The sequence below is a fragment of the Lutra lutra genome, chromosome 5, assembly GCF_902655055.1.
Source record: "Lutra lutra chromosome 5, mLutLut1.2, whole genome shotgun sequence".
Taxonomy (NCBI): Eukaryota; Metazoa; Chordata; class Mammalia; order Carnivora; family Mustelidae; genus Lutra; species Lutra lutra.
In genome coordinates, this window is record NC_062282.1 from 39208411 (window position 1) to 39230718 (window position 22308).

General features: G+C 41.6%; 1 protein-coding gene and 1 pseudogene across 1 annotated transcript in view; both read left to right on the plus strand.

Moving 5' to 3' along the window:
- Positions 1-12053: 12053 nt before the first annotated feature.
- LOC125101135 (MICOS complex subunit MIC13-like) lies at positions 12054-12467 on the plus strand (annotated as a pseudogene).
- A 1952-nt stretch (positions 12468-14419) lies between these two features.
- Positions 14420-22308, plus strand: part of ITGA2 (integrin subunit alpha 2) — a 107800-nt gene continuing 99911 nt past the window's right edge. The window contains exon 1 of the mRNA XM_047729979.1: positions 14420-14710. Within this exon, the coding sequence (XP_047585935.1) occupies positions 14653-14710 (58 nt within the window). The 5' untranslated portion in view covers positions 14420-14652. The remainder of the gene's footprint in view (positions 14711-22308) is intronic.

Consider the following 22308-nt stretch of genomic DNA (forward strand, 5'->3'; position numbering starts at 1 on the left):
AATGGTGATAGCCATCAAACTCTTTCCTTCACTCTGGAGCTGACAATAAAAAAATATATATCCCCTCTCACCTTCTCTCTAAGTTAGTAATCATTATACACACATATATATGCCATAGTAGAATTCTCCATAGTCCAGATGTCAAATAATTACTTTTTTTACCTACTTCTTCAAGCAGGGGTGGGATGGGCCAGACAGCAAGGAGTGGATACAGAAAGATGGGAAAGAATTTGCCATGAGAGACGGTGGACTTTGAGAGACAAACTGAGGGGTTTTTTGCGGGGTGGGGTGAGCCTGGTGGTGAGTATTGCGGAGGGTATGTATTGCATGGAGCACTGGGTATGGTGCACAAACAATGAATTTTGGAACACTGAAAAAAAATTAAATTTAACTTAAAAAAAAAGAATAATAGCAAGTGTGGCCCCACTGGTTATGCAAAATCAACTGGGTTATTTTATTAACGATCCTTGAAAAAGAAAGAATTTTTGCCAGAAACAAGAGCTGTCATTGTTACATTAAAAGCATTACAAACAAATGAAGACAGTGAAGGGGAAACATAGGAACAAACAAAACAAAAGGGATATAGAAAACACATAGCAACATAGCAAATGTTACTCCAACCATATCAAAAATTATGCTAAAAGTGAATGGTCTAAACACTCAAACCAAAAAGCAGAGATTGTCAGTCTTATAAGAGAATAAGGTCCCTCTAGAAGAGACAGACTTCAGATTCAAAGGCACAAATCAGTTGAAAGGGAAATGATGGGGGGGAAAATATGTCATGCCAACAGGTACCATAAGAAAGCTGGAGATAGCTGTATGAATATCAAACAAAATGAACATCAAGATGTGGAAAGAGTATAATCTTGTGAGAAAGGAGATCCCTGGAATTCTTCAGGATACAGAAATCCAGGTTTATACTTGAGTTGAATCTGATGTCTTGCAGATTTTCAAGGACTCCTTGGTGGCTGAAATGAAACTTTCTGGTGGATTAGAGCAGAATCATGGAGTCGTTCCACTCTGAGAGTTGAGTCTTAAATCGGTGTGTAGGGTCCTTGACCTGCACAAATTCCAGTTACAATGGTCCAATTCCTCCCTTATGGTGGGAATAATAGGGCAAGCACCATTGTCCGTAGGCACCCAGGCTGCCAGCCACTTCACACATGAATGCAGGTTGGTCATGTGCCAGTGCTCCAGTTCGTATTTGACTGGCAAGAACCGGCTTGAATTAATAAAAGCAGCATTGAAACATCTGCAGGTTCCATCTTTAGCTTCCACTTTGCTCAGCTATTTTTTTGTTTTTGTAGTATCTTTCAACTCAACCGAGCATGTGTGGCAGTAATTCATAAGATACCACAATCCCGAATGGCATTCCGAAAGTAAGAGTGGAAATGCCTCAACCTGGTAAATAAAGAATAGTACCCGGAGTTGGTCATCAGACTATAATTAATGGAGCTGGAAATTAGCCATGCTGGAGACTCTTAACAGTCCTCGATGAAATGCCCAGGGCTCTTTAGTTTCACACACTGAATCTCTCGTTTTCTATTTTCTTCCATCCTTTACTCTCAGACTTTTATATTCTACTAGCGCCCAAGTGCAATCTGCTATTCCTTTTCATTCACTTTTTAAACCCTTTTTTTCATTCCTACCCATCCTGCATACCTCATCATTATAAGGTGGGGAATTCTGCAAAGATTCCAATTAGTGTATTATTTGACAGCACGGCAGCTTTTCACCTTCTAAGATGGACCATATCTACATGAATGTACATTGTATGTTTAAATGAAGTGTCATTTGTATTCTATAAGAGCTGTAAGAATTGGCACGTGTGAAGCAGATAGTTTTGAAGGGAATTGATGGGGCTGGGTGAAGTCTCCCATTTTTCTAGAAGCAGAAAACAAAGAGGAAGAAAATCAACATGTATTGCCTACATCCACATGCCAGGCAATTTTCTTGTATATTATCTCATCACTAACACCGTGGTGATCCTATTATTATATTTGTTTTACAGGTGATGTAACTGAGACTCACAGGAATTAAGGGGCTGCTTCAAGATTATAAAGCTCGTAAGTGGTGATGCTAAAATAAAAACCAAGTTCTGTCTGGTTCCAAGGTCATTTCCTCCAAGAGCAAGGATTTCAGAAGTCATGGGAAGAGAAATGAAAACTGGAGATGGAAGAGAACACACATCGATCTTTGTAGTAGTTGGCACATAGTAGGTACTCAGAAAATATTTGTTTATTATTGAATGAATGTAAGAATTGATAATCTGAGTAAAGTTTTATTTATCTAGCTATTATATTTCTTTGGGAGGAGAACCATGAACATATAGTATGGTCACTAATCATAGACTCATAGATTTGAAGGCAATTTAAAAGTCATCCAGTACTGGAAATTTCTCCACAATGTCCCTGATAGTATGTCCCAACCTATTTCAGGCTCTTCCAAGAGTGAGGTTTTCACTACTCCAGCTAAAAACCTTGCTCAGCTTTCGAGAGGCAGTAATTGTTTGAAAGCAAGCCCTTATATCTCAAATTCTAATATTAACTCTGTATTAACCAAAGTGTTAGTTCTTTTATCTAAATCTTCTTTAACCTATTAATGGTATCTTAGCGTATTAAGTCCCACAAACTTACTACTTCTTTTCCAAAATAACAGTTTAATTTTTCTGTCTCCATATTATTTTAATATCTAAAATTGGCTCTCAAGTTAATGTCTGTCAATTTATTTTCCTTCTACCAACTGTCAGGACTCTCAGATGACTATTTTAACTTAACCAAAAAAATTTTTAAAAACAAAAAATTGGATATTAGGATATTAAGATCATTACTATGTGATAAACTATTTTAAAAATCAAGACAACATATGACAGTGCAAACTGCCTTTACTTCCACTGACTATAAAAGGAAATATCCGTTCTCTTCAATCAATTTTTAGTCAAGTCAGACAAATGTGCTTACACTGAAAATGCCTTTTAAAGATGTAATTAAATATGAAGAATTAGTCTCTCTTCTTTCCTTTCCTAGACATTGTGGCTTAAACATTCACATTTTGTTTCTTAACTCATATCCTAAGTGTGCTTCCCCCAGAGCTCTTCCCCTATATGGTGTTTCTGTAGCTCAGATTTTACCCCACCTATCTATAAACATATTCTGTTTTTATTTTGGATTTTCAAAATTTTAAATCATGATGATTCTGATATTTACACACAGCAGTTTATCCTTTTCAAATCAGTAGGTCTGCAGGTTGCGAAAAATGTACAAAATCATGTAACCATCACCATAATCAAGATATATAAGGTTTCTGTTGCCCTAAAAATTTCCACAAGCTTCTTTTTAGTCACTTCCTCTCCTCATCCCCAGCCTCCTCAATGGAGCTGATTCCTATCCATTTAGTTTTGCTTTTTCCAGAAGGTCATATCAGAGGATTCATAAAGGATCTGCCTTTTGTATCTGACTTTTCTCATTCAGTATAACTTGTTTGTGACGCGGCCATGTTGCTTCTGTATCAGTGTGTTCCTTTTTACTGCTAAAGAGTATTCCATTGTATGGATGTATTTTATGATTATGATATATTTATTAGTTTTTGTTGTCTTTAAAACTTATGGGGTGGTGATGGGGTGGGGGGGATTGTGATTATATTAGAGTTGGCTATTTTTTTTTGTTTTTCCTATGAGACAATATGGCCTTGAAAGGCAACTATGCTTAGTACTCAACATAATTACATGCCTTATATTGCCTGAGCTGAACTGTACTCAGATTTTATATGATGCATGAACAACCTGATAAATATATGTGATTCCTTTCCTTATAAAGCAGTTTTGAAATACCGTATCCAAAGTATAATTTGGCCACCTAATATAGTGGAAAGAAAACGAACTTTGGAATCGGGGAGACTTGGTTCCATAGGCAAACTCTGACGTTGCTAGCCTCATTGCTTGGATAAGTGTCCTGACCTTGGCTTTCTAAGAATGAGCTTCTTCACTCACACAGTAGAGAACATAACACCAGCCCATAAGTTGTGATGAAAAGCCAGAATAAAAAAAATTGGAATAATAATACATGTGGCATTCTCAGCACTTGGTAGACAGTAAATAGTTATCTCACTCTCCTCTTCTCAGCTCCCTATCCTGAGTAGTCACTTTGGTATACATGGATTTTTAATTTCTGCAATAATTTAGGGCAACAATGTAAGGTTTTTCTTTTAAATTCAAAATAACGTATTTAAACTATCTTAAATGCTTTGTTGTAATTCTCCCTTTGGATGACAATAAGTGATTATTTTTTAGTCAAAAATATGCACAGTTTCTTTTTGTCCCAGTTTATAAAATATACATCTATATGGTAACCATGTAAAACAGCAACAGCTGGAGTTTTTGTTTCAAGTTAAGTTATATATTAATGTATAGAAACTGACTCCGGAACTGGTTGACCTAATCTTTTCTGATCAGCCTTGATGTTTGTCACTTATCTTCTTCATCCACATATTCATCTCTGTAACCTACAACCCAAAGATGATAAATACAGGAAGTTCTGCTGCTTTGCTACAGATACAGAGAGCCAATAAGAGGAGCATATAAGGTAACCCTAATTTGAGAGGTGGGATGGAAAATCGACTATAATAAAAAATAAAAGGCAACTTATACACAGTGATACAACGTACTGAGCAGATGTGTGTAAATCTTGGATTCTCACCCTGAGGCATGCAGTGATTAGCCTATAGCATTACAATAACATTTCTCTGACTCAAGTCCTAGCCAAAAATGCATCACTATCTTTTACTCTATCACTGGAACATTAGTACCATTTTGCTTTGTAATCCTTTTACTATCCACCACCCCCTCCCCACACACACACACTCCAGGATTTAGAACTGACATCTTGTTTTACTCAAATTAATCTTGCCCTTTGGAAACCTCTTGCTTCTTGGATCAATGTTTTACGCCTTACTCTCTCCTAGGGGTAGTTCCTTCCCTGGAAGTCTCGTAGCTCAAATGGATATATGGTTCTGCCAGACTAACCCTCCAATTTCTGTCTGGGTCCTCAAGTTACCTTGCCTTCTATGAGTGTCTGCTCTGTGCCCTCTAGTTGAAGGACACACAAATATGCATGCATACATGAGCACACACACACAGCCCTACACAACTGCATTTTTAAAAAAATCTTTTAAGATTATTTTTAAAATGTACTAAGATAGAAATATGTAATGTTAAGACTTATCCAACAGAACAACTTAAACATGTGCAGTTATTGTATGTCAGTTATAGCTCAATGCACCTATTAAAGAAAATACAAATATAGTCACTATTACAATCTTATACTTAAAAATATAGACATAAACATATTGAAGGAGTTTGTGCTGGGCTGGAGCTGAGTTTTAGTCATATATGTCATGTGGAATTATGTAGCTGGGGAAGGAGAAAGCAGAGAATGGAAAAGAACAGAAGCCAAATTGCAAGGAAATATGGTGGAAAAAATTTCTGAGTCAGACTCAAAAAACAGAGCCAAAGGTCAAGGGGAAATAGTGTTTCTGGATAAATGTGGTAACTTGTTTGAACACTTGGTGACCCAGCTACTCTGGATCCAGCTATGCATCCTGGGGGGACTGGGGAAGGAAGAATGGCCACAGGTAAATCTGACTGGATCTTGTAATGCACTGGGGCATGAGCAAACCTTCTGGGAATTCCCTCTTAGGAGAACTGTAGTCTAAGGGGAGGGGGGGGTAGCAGCCTCCTCATTGTAAGGCAGAGTCCCAAGCAAACTTGGCAACATGAAGACTGAAATCATAAGTTGTTGAAATGGAAAAGGATCGGTGCCCATTTAGTGGTAAGGGAGAGCACAGGCCTCAAGCAGTAGGGGCCAACAGCAACTAGTCCTGATCTCCCAGTGCATGTGTGGAAGTCATAACCCACAGACATAAGAAATAGTTCATGGGTTGAGGGCCCTACTTATAAGTGGGAACAGTGAAAGGAGGACACTTGGGCATTTGCATGAATGGGATCTCATCTGCACTCAGAGACTGGCAAGGCTGATGAGTTTCAGTTTATAACTGTGTGAAAGCCACTACCTCTATGTATATGTCATGGGCCAAAACTCTAAGAAGAAAATGAACTATGTTACCATACTATACCATGTGAAAATGTATGATTTTATAGACTTTAAAAATGTTAGGCCTCCATGAATTTAAGCCTTGAAACATCTTCACTTACCTTTAGATCTAGAGGTTTTTGATAGAAGAAACCATTTTCCACATAACTGTACTTTTTAAAACATTCATACCAAATCTAAAGAAACTGTGCCTAAATGTCCTTTCATTCCACTAAACGGCACAAACCAGACCAAACTTCCATATTCTCTGCTTACATAGCTCATACTAATTCATCTATAGCAAGACTCTGGAGATAATATCTGATAATGAGATTCCAAGATCATAGAGGACAGCCCGGTAACATGTTGGTTCCCACCACAGGGCTAGGGCTATTACTTTACACATGATAGGTATGTGTTAAATAAATGAATAAATGAAAAAAGTGATCATTTTGCAAGATTCTTAATTCAAGTGAAGGATCATGTTAATTATAAAAATGTAATCGGGCAAGAGAGCTAAGGAGTCATAAGGAGAATTATGTGGAGAACTGAAAGACAAATACTAAAAAACCGTAAGACGGATCAAATTTTGTGAGCCAGGAATACAAGTTTTGCTTTCTCATATAGCATAATAGAGGACATAGAAACCAAAAAGATTTAATGGTTAAGACTGAGATTCCTGCCAAAACCTAAGTTCCTAATCTTTTGAGGCTCTCCCATCTTCACTGATTTCATTCTGTTGATGTATAAACAAAGCTCATTGACCTGCCAGTCAAATAAATCCTAATGGCAAAATTGGCTCCGCTTGACTTTGGTTTTATACATTTGAAATGTGTTTCCATCTAAAAGGACAGACTCCAATCTAACTGGCACAGTCAAAATTACTTCAAATAAGAATTACTGTGATTCATAGGAAGCACTAAAAGTTAAATTGCAAAATGGTTCAGAAAGAAGGAGTCTTGGCTTCAGAAAAGAGTAAAAGCTACCTGCAGAATCAAAGATTGTGTATTCTTGGCAGAGGACTTAAGAAAAAAAAAAAAAAACAGTCGTTGTGAGTGGTCTTATGAGTGTGTCAAACTGAAGAAGATCATGTACTGAGTTAAAATTAGGTCTCATAGGATCAAGACTAGAGACGTGCCATGGAAACTAAAGACACTTGCTATTTGAAAATAGAAGGCCATGGAAGTGATGAGAAGTTAAAGAGGAAGTAAGTCCCCAGGTAGAGCATGGAACAGGTCAAGCAGGGAGGCAAAGCCAACTCATACCATTGCTCCAAGTTGTATAAAATGGTCTGTGCTTTTGCTTTTTCCAGTCTCTACTCTAGATCCCTGAAACCATGCTGTAATTAATTCACACCTTTGGGTTCTTTGAAATTTCCTCATATTCTTTCAATTCTTTGACTTAGGCTAGTTTATGTAGGATTGCTTTTTCCTCCTTGAAAAGTACAGTCATCTCTATCTATTATCTCTAACTGAAACATCAAAGTTTTCCAGAGACAGCAGAGTCACAGATAACAAATACCTGGCTTGATCCATCATATAACACATTTCTTTAAAAAAAAAAACAAAAAGGAAAGAAAGAAAGCAACAGCAACAAAAAAACAAAGTTCAAAAAAATCCTGAAGTACATGTGAACAATGTTTTTCCTTTGTTGAGCTTTTCCATGTTCTAAGAGATAAACTTCCTAACTTCTCCTTTTCTCTGGCTCATCTTAATAATTAGATGTTAGTTTAATAATTGTGTTTATTCATTAATGGAAGAAACATTTACTGACTACCAGCTATGTATCGGGCCCTGTTTTGGGGACTGTGAGTAAAGTAAATGAGACATGGTCACTGTCCTCAAGGATGTCCAACAGGAAAAATAAAAATAGAAAATATTAGGAGGACACCAGGGAATTTCATGGAATGGGCACTCAGATCTTTCAAATGACTTGAAACAGAAAACAGAAAGAGAAAATGAACTAAAACAATCTCTCTATTACCTTCTCTCTCTCTCTCTCTCTAATTTATTCATGCCTCAGTGTCTTGGTCTCTCCTTTCTGTTTTCTAGGAATAGCTGTTAATTGGCTTTTTCTAGGCTCATTAAAAAAATTGCTGCCCCAAGTGAACATGAATTCCAAGTCCATGTGCTCCTCAAAGACCTTCTAGAATCTTCGTACCCTGAATACAGCTCTCGAGGAGAAAATCTAATCAATCCAGTTAGGGTCAGGTGTCTATCCATATACTAGGAGGCAGGGTGACTCCCCGAGGGAGGGAAGTCAGCTCCAAGCCAACTCCATGGCAAACTCCAAGAACAACCGATTGCTCTGCATGTCTGCCACACATGAAAACAAATATGGACAGTTAATCCTAGTAGACCTAGAACAGAAGTATGAATAAAATGCATAGATGAACTGATGGTTCCAGGGATCTGAGGAATACTGAATTATTCTAGTTTTGTTTACTTGTTTTGTTTTTAAGTCGGAAATGTCTAGACATCATGCGACTTAACAGGTGCCAGGAGACACGTAGGTAAGTCAAATGCAATGGATTCTGAACTTTACTCAGTCTTGTCATAGATTTACTGGGTGACATTTGAGGAGTCATTGGTTACTGCTTGGCAAATTTTCCAGGAATAACATAGAATTTCACATTCCCTACCCTTTCTCAGGTCTAGGATGAAGAATGTAAAACTCTTCAGAAATTCAATTTAGTAATTATTTTTAGGAACTATTTGCCAGGCACAGGACTAGACACTTGTGATGTAAACGTGTAAGATTTCAGAGATACAGTATTTAAGTGAGAAGGTGAAGTATACACACGTCACTAAATTTAAGCCATATCGTGATACATACAAAAGAAAGCGTTTTGTAAGAGAGACAGCAGAGGCAGGTTGAAGGTCAACTGGAAACTTAAACAGTGGAGTGCTTGAATTTCATCATGTAAATTTCTAAAGATTTTCAGCAAATCAATTCTGCATTTTGGAAAGAGAAATGTGATGATAGTATAGAGTGGGTCAGAGACAGGAGAGGAGGAAGCACAGAGAGACTGCATAGGAGACATTGTGAGGAAAGATCAAAAGAGCTTGTAACCAAAGAGAGTAACAATGCACACAGAAAGTACATTAAGGATAAGGACAGGATTGATAAAGTGTGGTGGCAGGGAGGCCTGTGGTAGCCCTGAGGATGGGAAGCAGAGGCTTCTAGTTTAGGTGATTGTACATGGGGGAATGAGATAAACAAAGAGCCAAATTGGAAGCTACAGAGAGGTCAGAGAGAACTCAAGGAAAAATTCATCTGAGCCTCCTCCCTGAAACACTCCAGCCTAGAATTGGAAAGAAAAGAATAGAGAGGTCTCGCTCTATCCCTTGGCAATTCTCAGAACGTGGCCCCTGGGTGTCTCAAGATGCTTTTGATGGTAGGTTGGTCAAAAATATTTTCATACTAATACTGAGTCATTATTTGCATTTTTCATTGTGTTCACCTCTGCCTTATGGTGCAACAACAATGATCAGTAAGAGTAATCATTGCATTCTTCACAATAGACACTCACAGAGGAAAATGAAAGGGAGGGAACAAGGGGAGCAATAGAAAGAAAGGAAAGAAGAAGTATGGGAGAATAGGACGGGGCGGGGGGGGAGCAAGGGAGAGAAGAAACCAGGAAGGAGGAAAGAAAGAGAGAAAGGAGGAGGGAGGGAGAGAGGAAGGATAGAGAGAGCTAGTTTCACCTAAGAATGTCCCTGACATGGCACCTGGGTGGCTCAGTCAGTTAAGCATGGTCATGATCTCAGGGTTGTGAGATCGAGCCCCTCATTGGGGTCCATGTGTGCTTGGAGCCTGCTTGGGATTCTGGCTCTCCTTCTCCCTCTGCCCTGACCCCGCCCTCCCCCGCTTGTGCTCTCATGCACTTGCTCTCTCTCTGTAAAAATCTCTTAAAAAAAAAAAAAAAACAAGAAGAAGAAAGAATGTCCTTGACAAAGCAGTAAAAATTAGCTACCTTCATTAAATCTCAACTCTTGACTACATGTCTTTTAACTATTTTGTGTGAGTAAACCTGGTAATACACATAGAGCACTTGTGTTGGACACTGAAATAAGATGGTTGTCTGAAGGATCTGTAAAATGACCTAGCCACGTTTTTCATGGAACACCAGTTTTAGTTGAAAGAACAATTGATAGACAAACTATTATTATTCAGACTTGGGTATTGGATAGACATTTATTAAAAATGAACGAAGTGGGCCTTTCATTTCTCATAGAACAACTGATAGTATGTACTGCCATTGATAAAATTCAAGCTTTCAAATGAAAATTAAATTTTGGAAAATGTGTATGTGCCAGCATGAGTTTGACAGTTTCCCAATATGTAAAGACTTTTCTGATGAGAGAGTTGACGATACGATTTTTTTGGTATTGTGTACTGGAATGTGTCAATAATTAGAAAATCTGCATAACTCAGTGAACCAATGTTTTCCAAATGACCAATATATGATGGGACAAAACTTTGCATGGGTAAAATATCTATTCAAAGTGCTCAATTGACCAAAGAATTTTAATGCACAACTTGTTGGAGAAGGTCGTCAGGAGGATGGGATTGCTGGTTGACCTGCAAGTTGGACCCAGATAATTGGAGGCTCCTTATCCCCTCCCCTGTCCTTGAAATATCGGCTCTGCCTACTGTTCCCACACTAGGAGCCAGTTCAGGGACACAGCTTTGAGAAAGTACTGTGTTACTGAGACTATCTGAACTGTATATGACTGAACCCTGCCTGTTAAGGGCTCTACACAAACGAGATTCTGGCAGCTGGGTGGAAATTCACTCATCTTGTAGCCACGCCAGAAAAACCTAGCATGTATGTTCCCTTGCTTACTAAAACTGCAACCCCCTAATCCAAAGAGGTCTACCTCTTTCTCTTATCCCTCCTTGCCTTCCATGTATGGAGGCCAGTTTCAGATTTCAACCCCAGGAACTCCTGAGGTTACAAATCAACACTAGGGTAGGAAAGTTTATTAATGTGGTTTCAGATTCCACACTGGAACTAGTCTTTAAGAAACTACCACTTTTTGAGTTTGGGGGCAGTATCAGGAATATCCACAATTATGTCCTGTTTTTAACTACATCTGTGTGATGCCAGATTAATTCCAAATTAATATTTCACTGAAACTACCTATCACAACAGATTAGATGCAGGAGCAGATATGAGAAATCAAGTTTTTTTAAGTCAGACATTAAAAAGATTGGCAAAATTGTAAGACAATGCCATTCTCATGATTTTCTTTATTTAGGGAAATATAGCTATTCTTTGTAAAATATGTTATTTATGTTAACTCATAAAAGCCTTATTGCTGACTTAATATATAAATATTAGAAAATGTATCTATTTTAGTTTCTTACATGATAAACAGGGGTAGAAATAATCAAAAACAAAACTTCTTTGGGATCCTCCATATTTTTTTCCTGCTTTAACAAGGTATAATTGACAATTACAATTTGTATATATGTAAGGTGTACATCATTAGGTTTTGATATACATATACATTGTGATTTGATTATCAAGATAATTAACATATCCATCACTTCATACAGTTATCATTTTTTGTTTTTGTTGTGAGAACACTTAAGACCTCTCTTAGCAAATGTCAAATATACAATACAACATTATTAACTATAGTCACCATGCTGTACACTAAACATCCAGGATTTATTCATCTTATAACTAAAAGTTTGGGCCCTTTGACCAACATCTCCCCATTTTCCTAACCTCCAGCGCCTGGTAACCACCATTCTCGTGTCTGTACTATGAGTTGGCTTTTTTAGATCCCACATGTAAGTGAGATCACACAGTATTTGTCTCTCTGCCTGGCTTATTTCACTTAACATCATGTCCTCCAGGTTCATCCATGTCATTGCAAATGGCGAGACTTCCTTCTTTTTTATGACTGAATAATATTCCATCATCTTGGTCCTTGCACACAGAGCTGAGTGACCATGGTGCCCCGAGCATGGTCACTGAGGAAGTTCCTCATCAAGGGCAGAGTGACTGGGGGCACCATCTAACTGGTGTTATGACCAGGAGCTGCTAGGACCTAGTGACAAGAGCCAGAATGCCCTTCAGAAGTTTGAGGGGATAGTCCGTTCCCCCTCCCCCAGCCATGGACCACTTCAGCCAGTACATGTGTGAGTAGACCAGCCTGAAGATACCTTGGCTCCCAGTCTCTCCAAAGTTTCTCTCTCACAGCCGCAAGTCCTGGAATTCAGGCATCATTATGCTGATATTTTTTTCTCTCAGTGGCCCCCTCCAAGACCCAGGAGTACTCCAAGAAGAGCCGGGGATACCTGAAGGGGCAAACCAATGGAGGAGGCCACCTGCCCCAGTCACGAACAGAGGCAGAGGCACCATAGACCTGGAGACTGCAGACTGGGACAGCTCCCAGCCTTGTGGCCCAATAAAGGGCTTCAGAAATGTTAGAAAATATATACACTATTTCACCATTCTTTTTATCCATTCATCTGAGAGATTCTCAATAATTTTAAGTGTAAAGGGCCCCTCGAGACCAAAGAGTTTTAAAAGCCCTGCCTTAATCTTATTTCCTCAGAATGTGGTGTCCAGCACAGTTACACCTAGGCAGAATAACTCCTAGGAAGAGTAAGGAATGAGTTCTCAAACTATTTTGCTTCGAGAACCGTTTATACTTTTAAAATTAATTTGGGGCAGGAGTTGACTCTTTTTCTTGAACTTTAAAATTTTTGCCTGCTCTGGAAAAATACAGCCCCTGATTTATTCTATACCTCATGCCAGCATAATGTTAATTTGTCCAGTTGGGAGCACAAAAGCAAAAAAAGGGTGCATTTTCCTCTCCAGCACCCAGAGACAAAGCACAGATTCCTGTCTCACATGAAGGGAACTATACTGCCTCCCAAACAAGGGTATGTTCCAAACACTTACTCACATTTCAGTGAGTCAGAAGGAAACAGACAGATATTCATCTCCCTGAAACCTGGCTGACTTCCTCCTGCAAGAAGTCTGTGAGGAGAGGCAAGGTTGGTGTCAGGGTTAGTGAACAGCCACCTAAGAGCTCTCAGGTAATGTCTGGAGTCTTAGTAAGCAGGTGAGAACCATGAACAGGTCAGAAAAAAAATGCCTTCAAGTGTTTGTCAGGATTAGTAAGTAGAATGAGTAAGTGACAGATAAGAAAACAGGAAGGAACCAGGAGCAATACATTTTGAATTCAAAGGTATGGAGTTTATAGTCATGATGAAAAGCAGTAACACCTGATGAATACCAATTTAGTGCTTTAAGATTCCAGCCCCAGCTATGGTAAAGGAGAGCCTTTGATTTTTACCAACTAATTAGTCCTTTCCTCCCTGAACCACTTCACTTCTGAGTGGCGGTATCCCATATACTCCACAGTGGTCATACTAGCTGCTCCATGAAGATTTGGGATGGTCATAGTAATAATGATTAGTCTAATATTCCTTAAGTTTAATTTATTAAGACATTTGATCATTTCACAAAAGTGGTCACTGGAAGAATTCTCATTTCAACAATGTGCTGGGAATTTGTGGGTGAGCTTTTGGAGGAAAAATCAGATTTAAAGAAAAGTTAATATCCTAAGAAAAACCTCAGATATAGTTATAGAACGTCCTTTTTCCAGATCTGAGACTAAAATAATGGAATAAAATGGTCATGGTGTATTACAGACAAAGGAAGAGTCACAAGTTCATATATGGGTTCTCACTCGTCTCTGTGTCTTGAAGTAAATCGCTTAAACTTAGTAATCAAATCAGCTGCTTATTATCTTGGAGGAAAGGAATGAATGAGGATTTATCACTCACACACACACACACACACACACACACTGCTCTTGCAACAGGTCTTGCTTAAATATAACTCGGATAATCATAACTTGTGAGCAGATCTTCTTTCCCGGCGAGTTAGATCCTAACCTGGTCATTCTGCACTTATTTTTGTCCGTTTCTCCACCCACTTGAGAAAAGCAGAGAAAGCCACGCACCGCGCCACCCATAAAAGCGTGGCTTTGGGCTCGCCCCCGCCCCCTTGCCTCCCACCTCTGCCTGGAGCCTGGAGCCACAGAGGGCTGCAGAAGGGCCAAGGTTCTCCGGGGGGGCGGGGGCTGCGGGCGGGTGGCAAGCCGTCAGGGGCGGGGTAGTGGCAGGCCGGCTCCCGCCCGTCGGATGTGCGGGGCCAGTCCGGTGCGGGGTTAGGAAAAGGGCCAAGCGCGGGACTCCAGGGCCGCTGCCTCCTGGATCCCCGGGGCCAGGGCGGGACCGCGCGGGGAAGTTAAGGTGCGGTTTGCAGGGGTGTGGTGGAGCTCAGGTGCCCGCGGGGCCGCAGGGACTGGCCTAGGTGGGGCGGGGCCGGGCCGGGCAGATCCGGTGTTTGCCGCCGCCGCCGCCGCCGCCGAGGGGCGGGCTGGGGCGGGCCTTGGAGTCCCAAAAGCTGCCGGGCAACTTTTCCTTGCTCTCAGCCCGGAGGGCGAGAGAAGCTCTCAGGACAGCTTCTGGAGTGCGCGTTGCGGAGTCCCTCTGCAAACCGAGAGCAGCTACTGTCCCGGGCAGGGTCAGAATGCGGCCAGGACGGACAGGGGGCGCGCCGTTGCGGCTGGTGTTAGTGCTCAGTCAAGGTAAGCGAGGAGTTCGCTTTCCATCAGCGGCCGGGGGGAACCTGCCCGGGTCCCCGGGGGAAGAGGGAGGAGTTTTGCGGGACGAAGGCGCAGGCAGCGCGCCCCTCTGCTCGGATTCCACGTGGACCCAGGCTCCCAGCCACCCGGAGCTGGATAGAGAGAGACTCCCCCCCATTCCTTCTCTCCCCCGCCTGGTGTCCCCATAAGGCATGTCTCACCCTGTTTGTGAAGCACCCTTCAGAGTCAGCTCCCTGCGCGCTTTGGTTTTAGACACACGCGCACGCACTCAAATGCACAGAGGGAGTGGAGACTAAGGGGTGTCCTGAAGATGGAGAGCCCTGCAGACCGGCTTAGACAGCAGGTGCCGCTGGGGACGCGCCCCACAGGGTTCTTGGGTCCCGGGAAAGCGGCTCTGGGAGGCAGCATGCACCAGCTCCGCGCGATGCCTGGTGGCTTTGCAGGAGACTGGGAGCCCGAAATGCTTGTTTTTCAAACCGAGGGTGTGAATTATGCTCCCATGTCTTCAGGCTGCAGCACGGATGTTTCTAACCCAGCGCTTCTTAAGTACTTGGCAGAGGGGAATTCTTCCTTCCCTTCTGCCTTCCTCTAATTGTTGTAACGTTTCTGTTCAACTTAATATAAACTTAGGCCAGGAAAAGTTCTTTTTACTTTCTTGATCTTAGCGGCTGCCAACAAGAGAATCAACTAAATCCGGAGCGCCAAGGGCAGGGTGGTGAGAGTGAGCCCACCCACCGCCTTTTGCACCAAGTTGGGCGACCCCATTCATCTAGTGTACCTTCTCCAGACCTTTCCAGAGCCTACTGTGTGCTTACTGTAAGGACTGTAGTTTACTGGGAGGAAGCGGGTCACTTGTATTTTGTAGTTTGAAAAACTATCAAAACAAAAGAATGGACTCTGGTTTTCAAGTGTTTTTACAAAGAATATGAACATTTCCTAATACATACAAATATTTCTTATCCTCCTTTGAGGCATTTAGCCAGGGTATTCTTTATTATGGAAAAAGCCTAATCCAGATAACTCTGTAGCATTTTCTTCCAGTCAGAGACAACGGACAGGGAGTACCGCTATCCCCCACCCACAGCAGAAACCAGGCATAGTTAGGTTTTCTGTCTAACTCTTTGTCGGGTGCTTTGTGGATATTGTGTGCTGGTACCCAAAGAGTGTTCTGAGGGACCATCAACCCTAATCTAGTGGTTTCAGGTTAAGTTGGATTCACATTGTAAAGCAATCCCTGGAACACCACAACCTTCCCAAGAACTAACAGACGTTTAAATCCAAGCTTTTCATCTCTCTGTAATTACCCATTATTAACAGAAGCTATGGAAACATAACATCATTTTCTTATCTTTGAGGCTTGTTTTTTAAAGAGCAGTGAGAAATACTTCAGCGGAATGTGTTGCTGCAAGGCATGAAGTCAGGGATAGAGATTTCTAACCTGGAGGTAGTTAATAAGGACAAAGCAGGCAGAGGTGATTAAAAATGACATCTGGGGGCGCCTGGGTGGCTCAGTGGGTTAAGCCGCTGCCTTCGGCTCAGGTCATGATCTCAGGGTCCTGGGATCGAGCCCCGCATCGGGCTCTCTGCTCAGCAGAGAGCCTGCTTCCTCCTCTCTCTCTACCTGCCTCTCTGCCTGCTTGTGATCTCTCTCTGTCAAATAAATAAATAAAATCTTAAAAAAAAAAATGACATCTGTACAGATGATTTTTTAACATTTATTCCTTTCTTCTTTTCCAGTTATTTGCATACTCAAGAAACAGGTTTTCTCTTAATTCAAGATGATCATAAGCAGGCTTGGTCATGTGTGAGATCAATCCAGGTTTCTAGGGAAGCAACATCATTTTTTGATACCGTGAATATCCCAAATTAACATGAATAATTAAATCTCTAGGTCAGTGATAGCTGACATTTTTTGATATTACCCTAGGTATGTAAAGCTTTTGAGTATTCATCATTACTATACACATGCTTTTATAGGTGTTTGTAAACTATATACATGTGCAACTGTGTAATGTAAATATATACCAAAAATGAGAATGTAAAAAGCATATGTGTATGTATGTGTGTGTTTATAGATCTCACATCCTCTCCAGCAAACATGGCAACCACTGTAGAAACTTAAAACCCACAAATCTCATTTTAACCCTTAAAGTCAAATTTGCTTTCTGTAAACCTTCTCAGGGGTATTTAAGAAAAAGCAGTGCTATTCATCACCTTGCGTTGATCACTCCTTGGTTTAAGTGTTTGCAATCATTGAAATGGTAACTGGCAGATGAAGGATGGAAGAGAAATGCCATAAGGGGCCTAGATCATTCAAAATCTAGGACCTATTCATAATAGGTCCATAGGGGAAAGGAAAATGTAATTTTATTTTATTTTATTTTTTTAAGATTTTATGTATTTATTTGACAGAGAGAGAGATCACAGGTAGGCAGAGAGGCAGGCAAAGGGGGAGGGAGAAGCAGGCCCCCTGCTGAGCAGAGAGCCCCATGCGATGCGGGGCTCCATCCCAGGACCCTGAGATCATGACCTGAGCCAAAGGTCAGGTTAAGGTTAAGCCGAGGCTTAACCCACTGAGCCACCCAGGTGCCGCCCAGGAAAATGTAATTTTAAAGTGCACAGTGACACTTTCTCCAGTGTGCTGCCAGACCACAGATAATCCTCATCTCCCCCTGTCTCCGGGACCCTACCCCAGAGTCACCCCCTCTTTATGAAATACCTTCAGAACCTCTCCCTCATTCCCCTCGAGCTGTAAGTATTCTAATTTCTCTCAGAATAAGTAAATCCTTCTTTTAATATGTAATTTGGGAGCTCTGTGCTCCTGAAACGCACGCTACCTCTGTCTTCTCTTCTCCCTGTTTTTCTCCTGTTTTCCCGGAAGCTCTTCCTTCCTCTCCATCACAGGCTCATCTGTTTGGCCCATTCCTTGGTGTTTAGACTTCCATCCTGCGTCTTGTCTTCCTTCTCCCAGTTCTCTCTGGGCCAGTTCCCCAGTCGAGTCAGGATCCACAGCCAGACTCCTCTTCTGGTTCCGGATCAGCCTTTCCATCTGCCCGCATCTCCACCTAGATGTCAAACAAGCATGGACTCAATGCATGTCCTCAACCAAAGTCAACACCTGCCCTCCAGAATTCTCTCCTGTATCGTCTACTCTTGTAAACCGGGCCGCAACACTCGCATGCAAACGAAACGCAGGAATCTTCTCCCTTGATTCAACCTCAAGCCCATCTCCAAGTTCTGTCCGCCCTCTCCGCCTTACACAACTTCTGCCACCACCCAGTTCAGGCCCTTTCCTTCATTGTGTCTGGACAATTGTAAACTGGCTTTCCTGTTTTCATCTCTTATCCCTCTGACCCATTCTTCTCGTGGTCACCAGCATTATCTTTCTAAACACTTATTTGTATCCAGTCAACCCCTTGTTCAAACATGTGGTGGCTCTCCTGTCTTAGTGAAGTCCAGATTTCTTGGCCTGGCCTAAAAAGTCCTTTGCCCTCTGGCTGCGGGCTGGCCTGCCAGTTCCAGCTTTTCTCTGCTGTACTCCTCACGCACACACGTAATGCTAGTACACACTGCGCACAGGCACGGACATGACACCCATGCCCCAGAGCCTTATAGACACACCTATACACACCTGTGTTCTGACTGCACCTGATTAGACTATATTTTATGTTATTTTCCAGACTATTCCATTTGTCTTCACTGCCTTGATGCTTTTTCCGTTTTCCTTTTATCCCTTTGCAACTCACCATTGTCTCAAGACAACCCCAAGCAGAATTATAAAGTAGGGAAGGTTTTTCTTTTATGACTAAAAGGGAAGTTCAAGGTCATCTCTCATTTCTGGTACTGACCCTACACTGCCTCCACTCTCTTATCCTTAGCACCCCATAGCTGAAAATCACCATCTTACAAAGTAACTCCCCACCCCATGGCTCTCCAGCTATCCCGGCCCAACTACAACTATGCTTTGCTCTCTTAAGCCCTGGTTCGTGAGCCTCTGCTTTAAATTCATGCACTGTATGCATGAATTGCTCAGGATCAGTATTTAAGAATAATTATTCATACATTTCTGACGTACAGCCAGATATCAAAGTAATTGCTTAAATATTAGGGCTGTACCTCATCTTTCCTAACAGATTAAAATTCCAGTATTACCTGTACCACCTTGTTGTGAGACGACCACCAAGACAGGTAGGTTTCAACACCAAGAGTCAGTGAACGCGTCAGTTCAAATGAATTCCCCTCTGCAGTGGGTGATGACTGTTCCTGTCTCAGTGTGCTAATAGCCGTGGGCCTAGTAAAAGGGAGAAGCCTGTGAGTGTAAAGAGATGAGCTTCTGATCATGGAATTTTAGACATTCAGCAAAATAAAGATACACATTCAAGGCAGTATGTCAAAAATAAAGTATTTCAGGAAGAATGGGGGAAAACATTGGGGGGGACCAAAAAATATCATTCTGATGTCATGTGAATGTTCCCACTGAGGTCAAAGCTTTGGTCTGGACCATCAGCCTTGACTAGCTTGGGATGTTACTGACCTGTTCAGCACAGCATAAAAGAGAAAGAACCACAGAAGGCTGTCATTGTAAAGGGCAAGTCAAAGATAGGAGGGTTTTTGTAGGTGTTTTGTTTTATTGTTGTTGTTGTTTTCATTTGTTATGGTGACTAATGGTTTACCCGAATACGCAGAAGAATGTCTCTCTAAAGAGAAGACTCTTAATACCACGAACCCTGAAATAACAAGAGATTCTGTATGAGGATGTGATTCCTATGATGCCCTTCAGATGACCCACAGGTGCTTTGTTCATCTGGCTGTGGTGAATTCCATAAAACTAGCATTTGAACATATTTTTATGCGTGACTGTTTCATGGGAGGCAGTGTGCTCGGACCAGCCATAGGAAACTTGAAACATGGTCCAGAGAGTTTATAGTCTATTTGGAAACAATTCCAAACCTGAGGGAAGAACATTGTCTCAGCCCCTGGGAGGGACCTAACCCATTTCAGGCCCTGCCATCCTCCTTCTTGACAGAAGTGCAGTTATGAGACTGTCTCCTATCCAGTGCAGCTAGGAGAGCGGGGGACTTCAAGGGGGTTTGCAGTGGGCCATTCCTGGGTCTCATGCTTCTCTCTAGTGTCTGCTTTAGACATGGACACGTGATTGCAATGAGATATGGAGGCAGATATGCTTGGAGACTTTTGGGAAAGAATTTTTCATTCTTAGGAGAGACACTGCTAAGAAATATACTGTCAGGTCTAGTGAAGCTTGGGACAGCTGCAGCCATCTAACAGCCATGACATTGGCTAGCTTGAGGGTAAAGCCTGTACTGGCCCAAGGGAAAGAAAGAAAGCAGGTCCTTGATACTGTCTTTGAGTTTCTGAATTATTGAAGTTCAGAGCCGTCCTGTTGTGCCTAAAAAAAAATGTCCATATAATTTAAAACTTGGTTACGTTGTTTTCATCATATTGTCTTGTTGTCTATGCTTGTAACAGAGATATGTAACAAATTTCTATAACATAATAGATATCATTTGGTTACATATAATTAATTGCCAAATGGGTGGTACAGAACTTAAGGTTGAGCTCAGAGGATGGTTCAGAAATGTCACTGTGATGCATTTAAGTGTCAAGCCTCCTGACAAGCCTTTATGGGGACAGGAAAGAATCTTTACAATTCACATCTACTGTGAAGGACCTCAGAGGTCAGAGAACCCCAGTTCTCACCCTTTAAAATGGCTGTCAGTGATAATAATATAAGACAAAGAGTAACATAACCAGGAATGGGACCCAAGTCTCCTAGTTCCTGGACCAGATGTTTTAGATGCTCGCGTAGGGAAGGAGAAGGTCGTTATATCCAGAACACACTGCTCAAGGTTTTCACAGAGGGTGAAAGGTTGAAAAGGTGAGAGTTAGTGGTCACCTGACCCTAAATGGCCTTGTAAACTGTGGTAAGCATGGATTTTTGAGGACAATAGGAAGGTTTTGAAGGGTCTTAAGCAGGGGAGTGACATATCAGATTGGCTTCTTAGGTAGATCACTCTGGAGGCAGGGAGGATGCTAGACTGAATGGAGGCCAGACTGAAGGCACCAAAAGCACTTAGGAAAACTGGTTCTGGTCTTGGTTGTAGGTTAGAACACAATTGGGAGATGATGGTGCTAAAACAGTAGCAGCAGAGAAAGATCACAGAAGACAGATTTGAAAAGTAGTTAGGGAGAATGGACAGGATTTGGTGAAGGATTTACTATGGTGGCAGCAAGTGAGGGAGAAGACAAGACTGAGGCCTAGGTTTTGGCTGTAGACAACTCAGTGAGCTGCTACTGACTGAGACAGGGGGAGGCAAGGGAAAAAGGCAACTTAGATGAAAAAAAAGATCATCAGTTCACCTTGATGGGTTGTTTGAGACATCCAGGTGCACATGTCTAGTAGGTAGATAGTTATATACAGAGCAGGATTTAGAAGTAGGAGAGAGAACAACAGGAGATAGAGATTTAGGAGTCAGAGGCAACTAGAGTCATTAAAGATGTGCCATTGAAGAGTCAGGCAGAGACCGGAAGACAGCTTTGGCCACCACATGAGGGATTACCTGAGAGAGTCAGGTGAGGAAGGGGAGACACCAGGGTGACAGGAGCAGAGGGAGGAGTAAGCAGAAAGAAGATGGCAGGAAGTAGGGCGCCACACAAATATTTTGAGAGGGAAGAGTTGGTCAGTAGGATCAGCTTCTTCATGGAAGTCAAAAATGTCGGACAGCGTTGACGAGGGCATACTCCACGGGGTGAAAAGCAGAAGAAGCCAGAGTGGAGTGGGCTGAGGAGTCAGTCACTGTGAGGAAATGCGGGCAGAATCCGGAAGTTAGGTAGTAAAAGAGGAGAGGGAGTGGCAGAGGGACAGGATGGGAGAGACTTGTATAAACAAACCTACAAACATGCATAAAAATTATTGTAATGAGATATTTTTTTTTTACCTCTTTTACTTATGTTATTACATGGTCTACTTGTGATTTTTGAGAACTGCACTGAGGCATCTGTATATATGACAGGAGTCCCTAATGGGGTAGAGACAGCAGCACAGGAGGAGTGCTGATGTCCATGGCAAAGGGGTCGTCATAGAGAACGTGGTGGGGGGGGGCAAGAATTATAGGGGTGCCAGAGTAGTAGCTCTGACAACAGCTTTGAAGCCACAGATGACCATAGGAAGGGAGGCAGAGTGGGTTCTGGGGTCTGACATGGAGAAGACATGAGCTGAAGAGACAAAGATAAAGTTGATGACTTTGAGGAGTGCAGAGAGAGATAGCCCGGTCGTAGGAGTGGGCACCCCCCACCCTCCAGTGTGGCTGTTTAGGTTGATGAGGGAGCCCTTGTAAATATTTCTCTTTCAGAACAGACTTGCCACGCTAAAATAGCTGTAATTAATAAACTTTGCATTGTTTTGGGGGTGCGTAATATATAACAGGGTTCAAATTCTGGTTGCAGAATTAATATCTGTGCTTTAGTCAGATTTCCTAAAAAACAAAAGTTGTTTTTTTAGAGTTATAAGTAAGTTTCTCCAGTTAAGCTTTTAGTTCTTTATTTCTATCCTGTTTAATAAA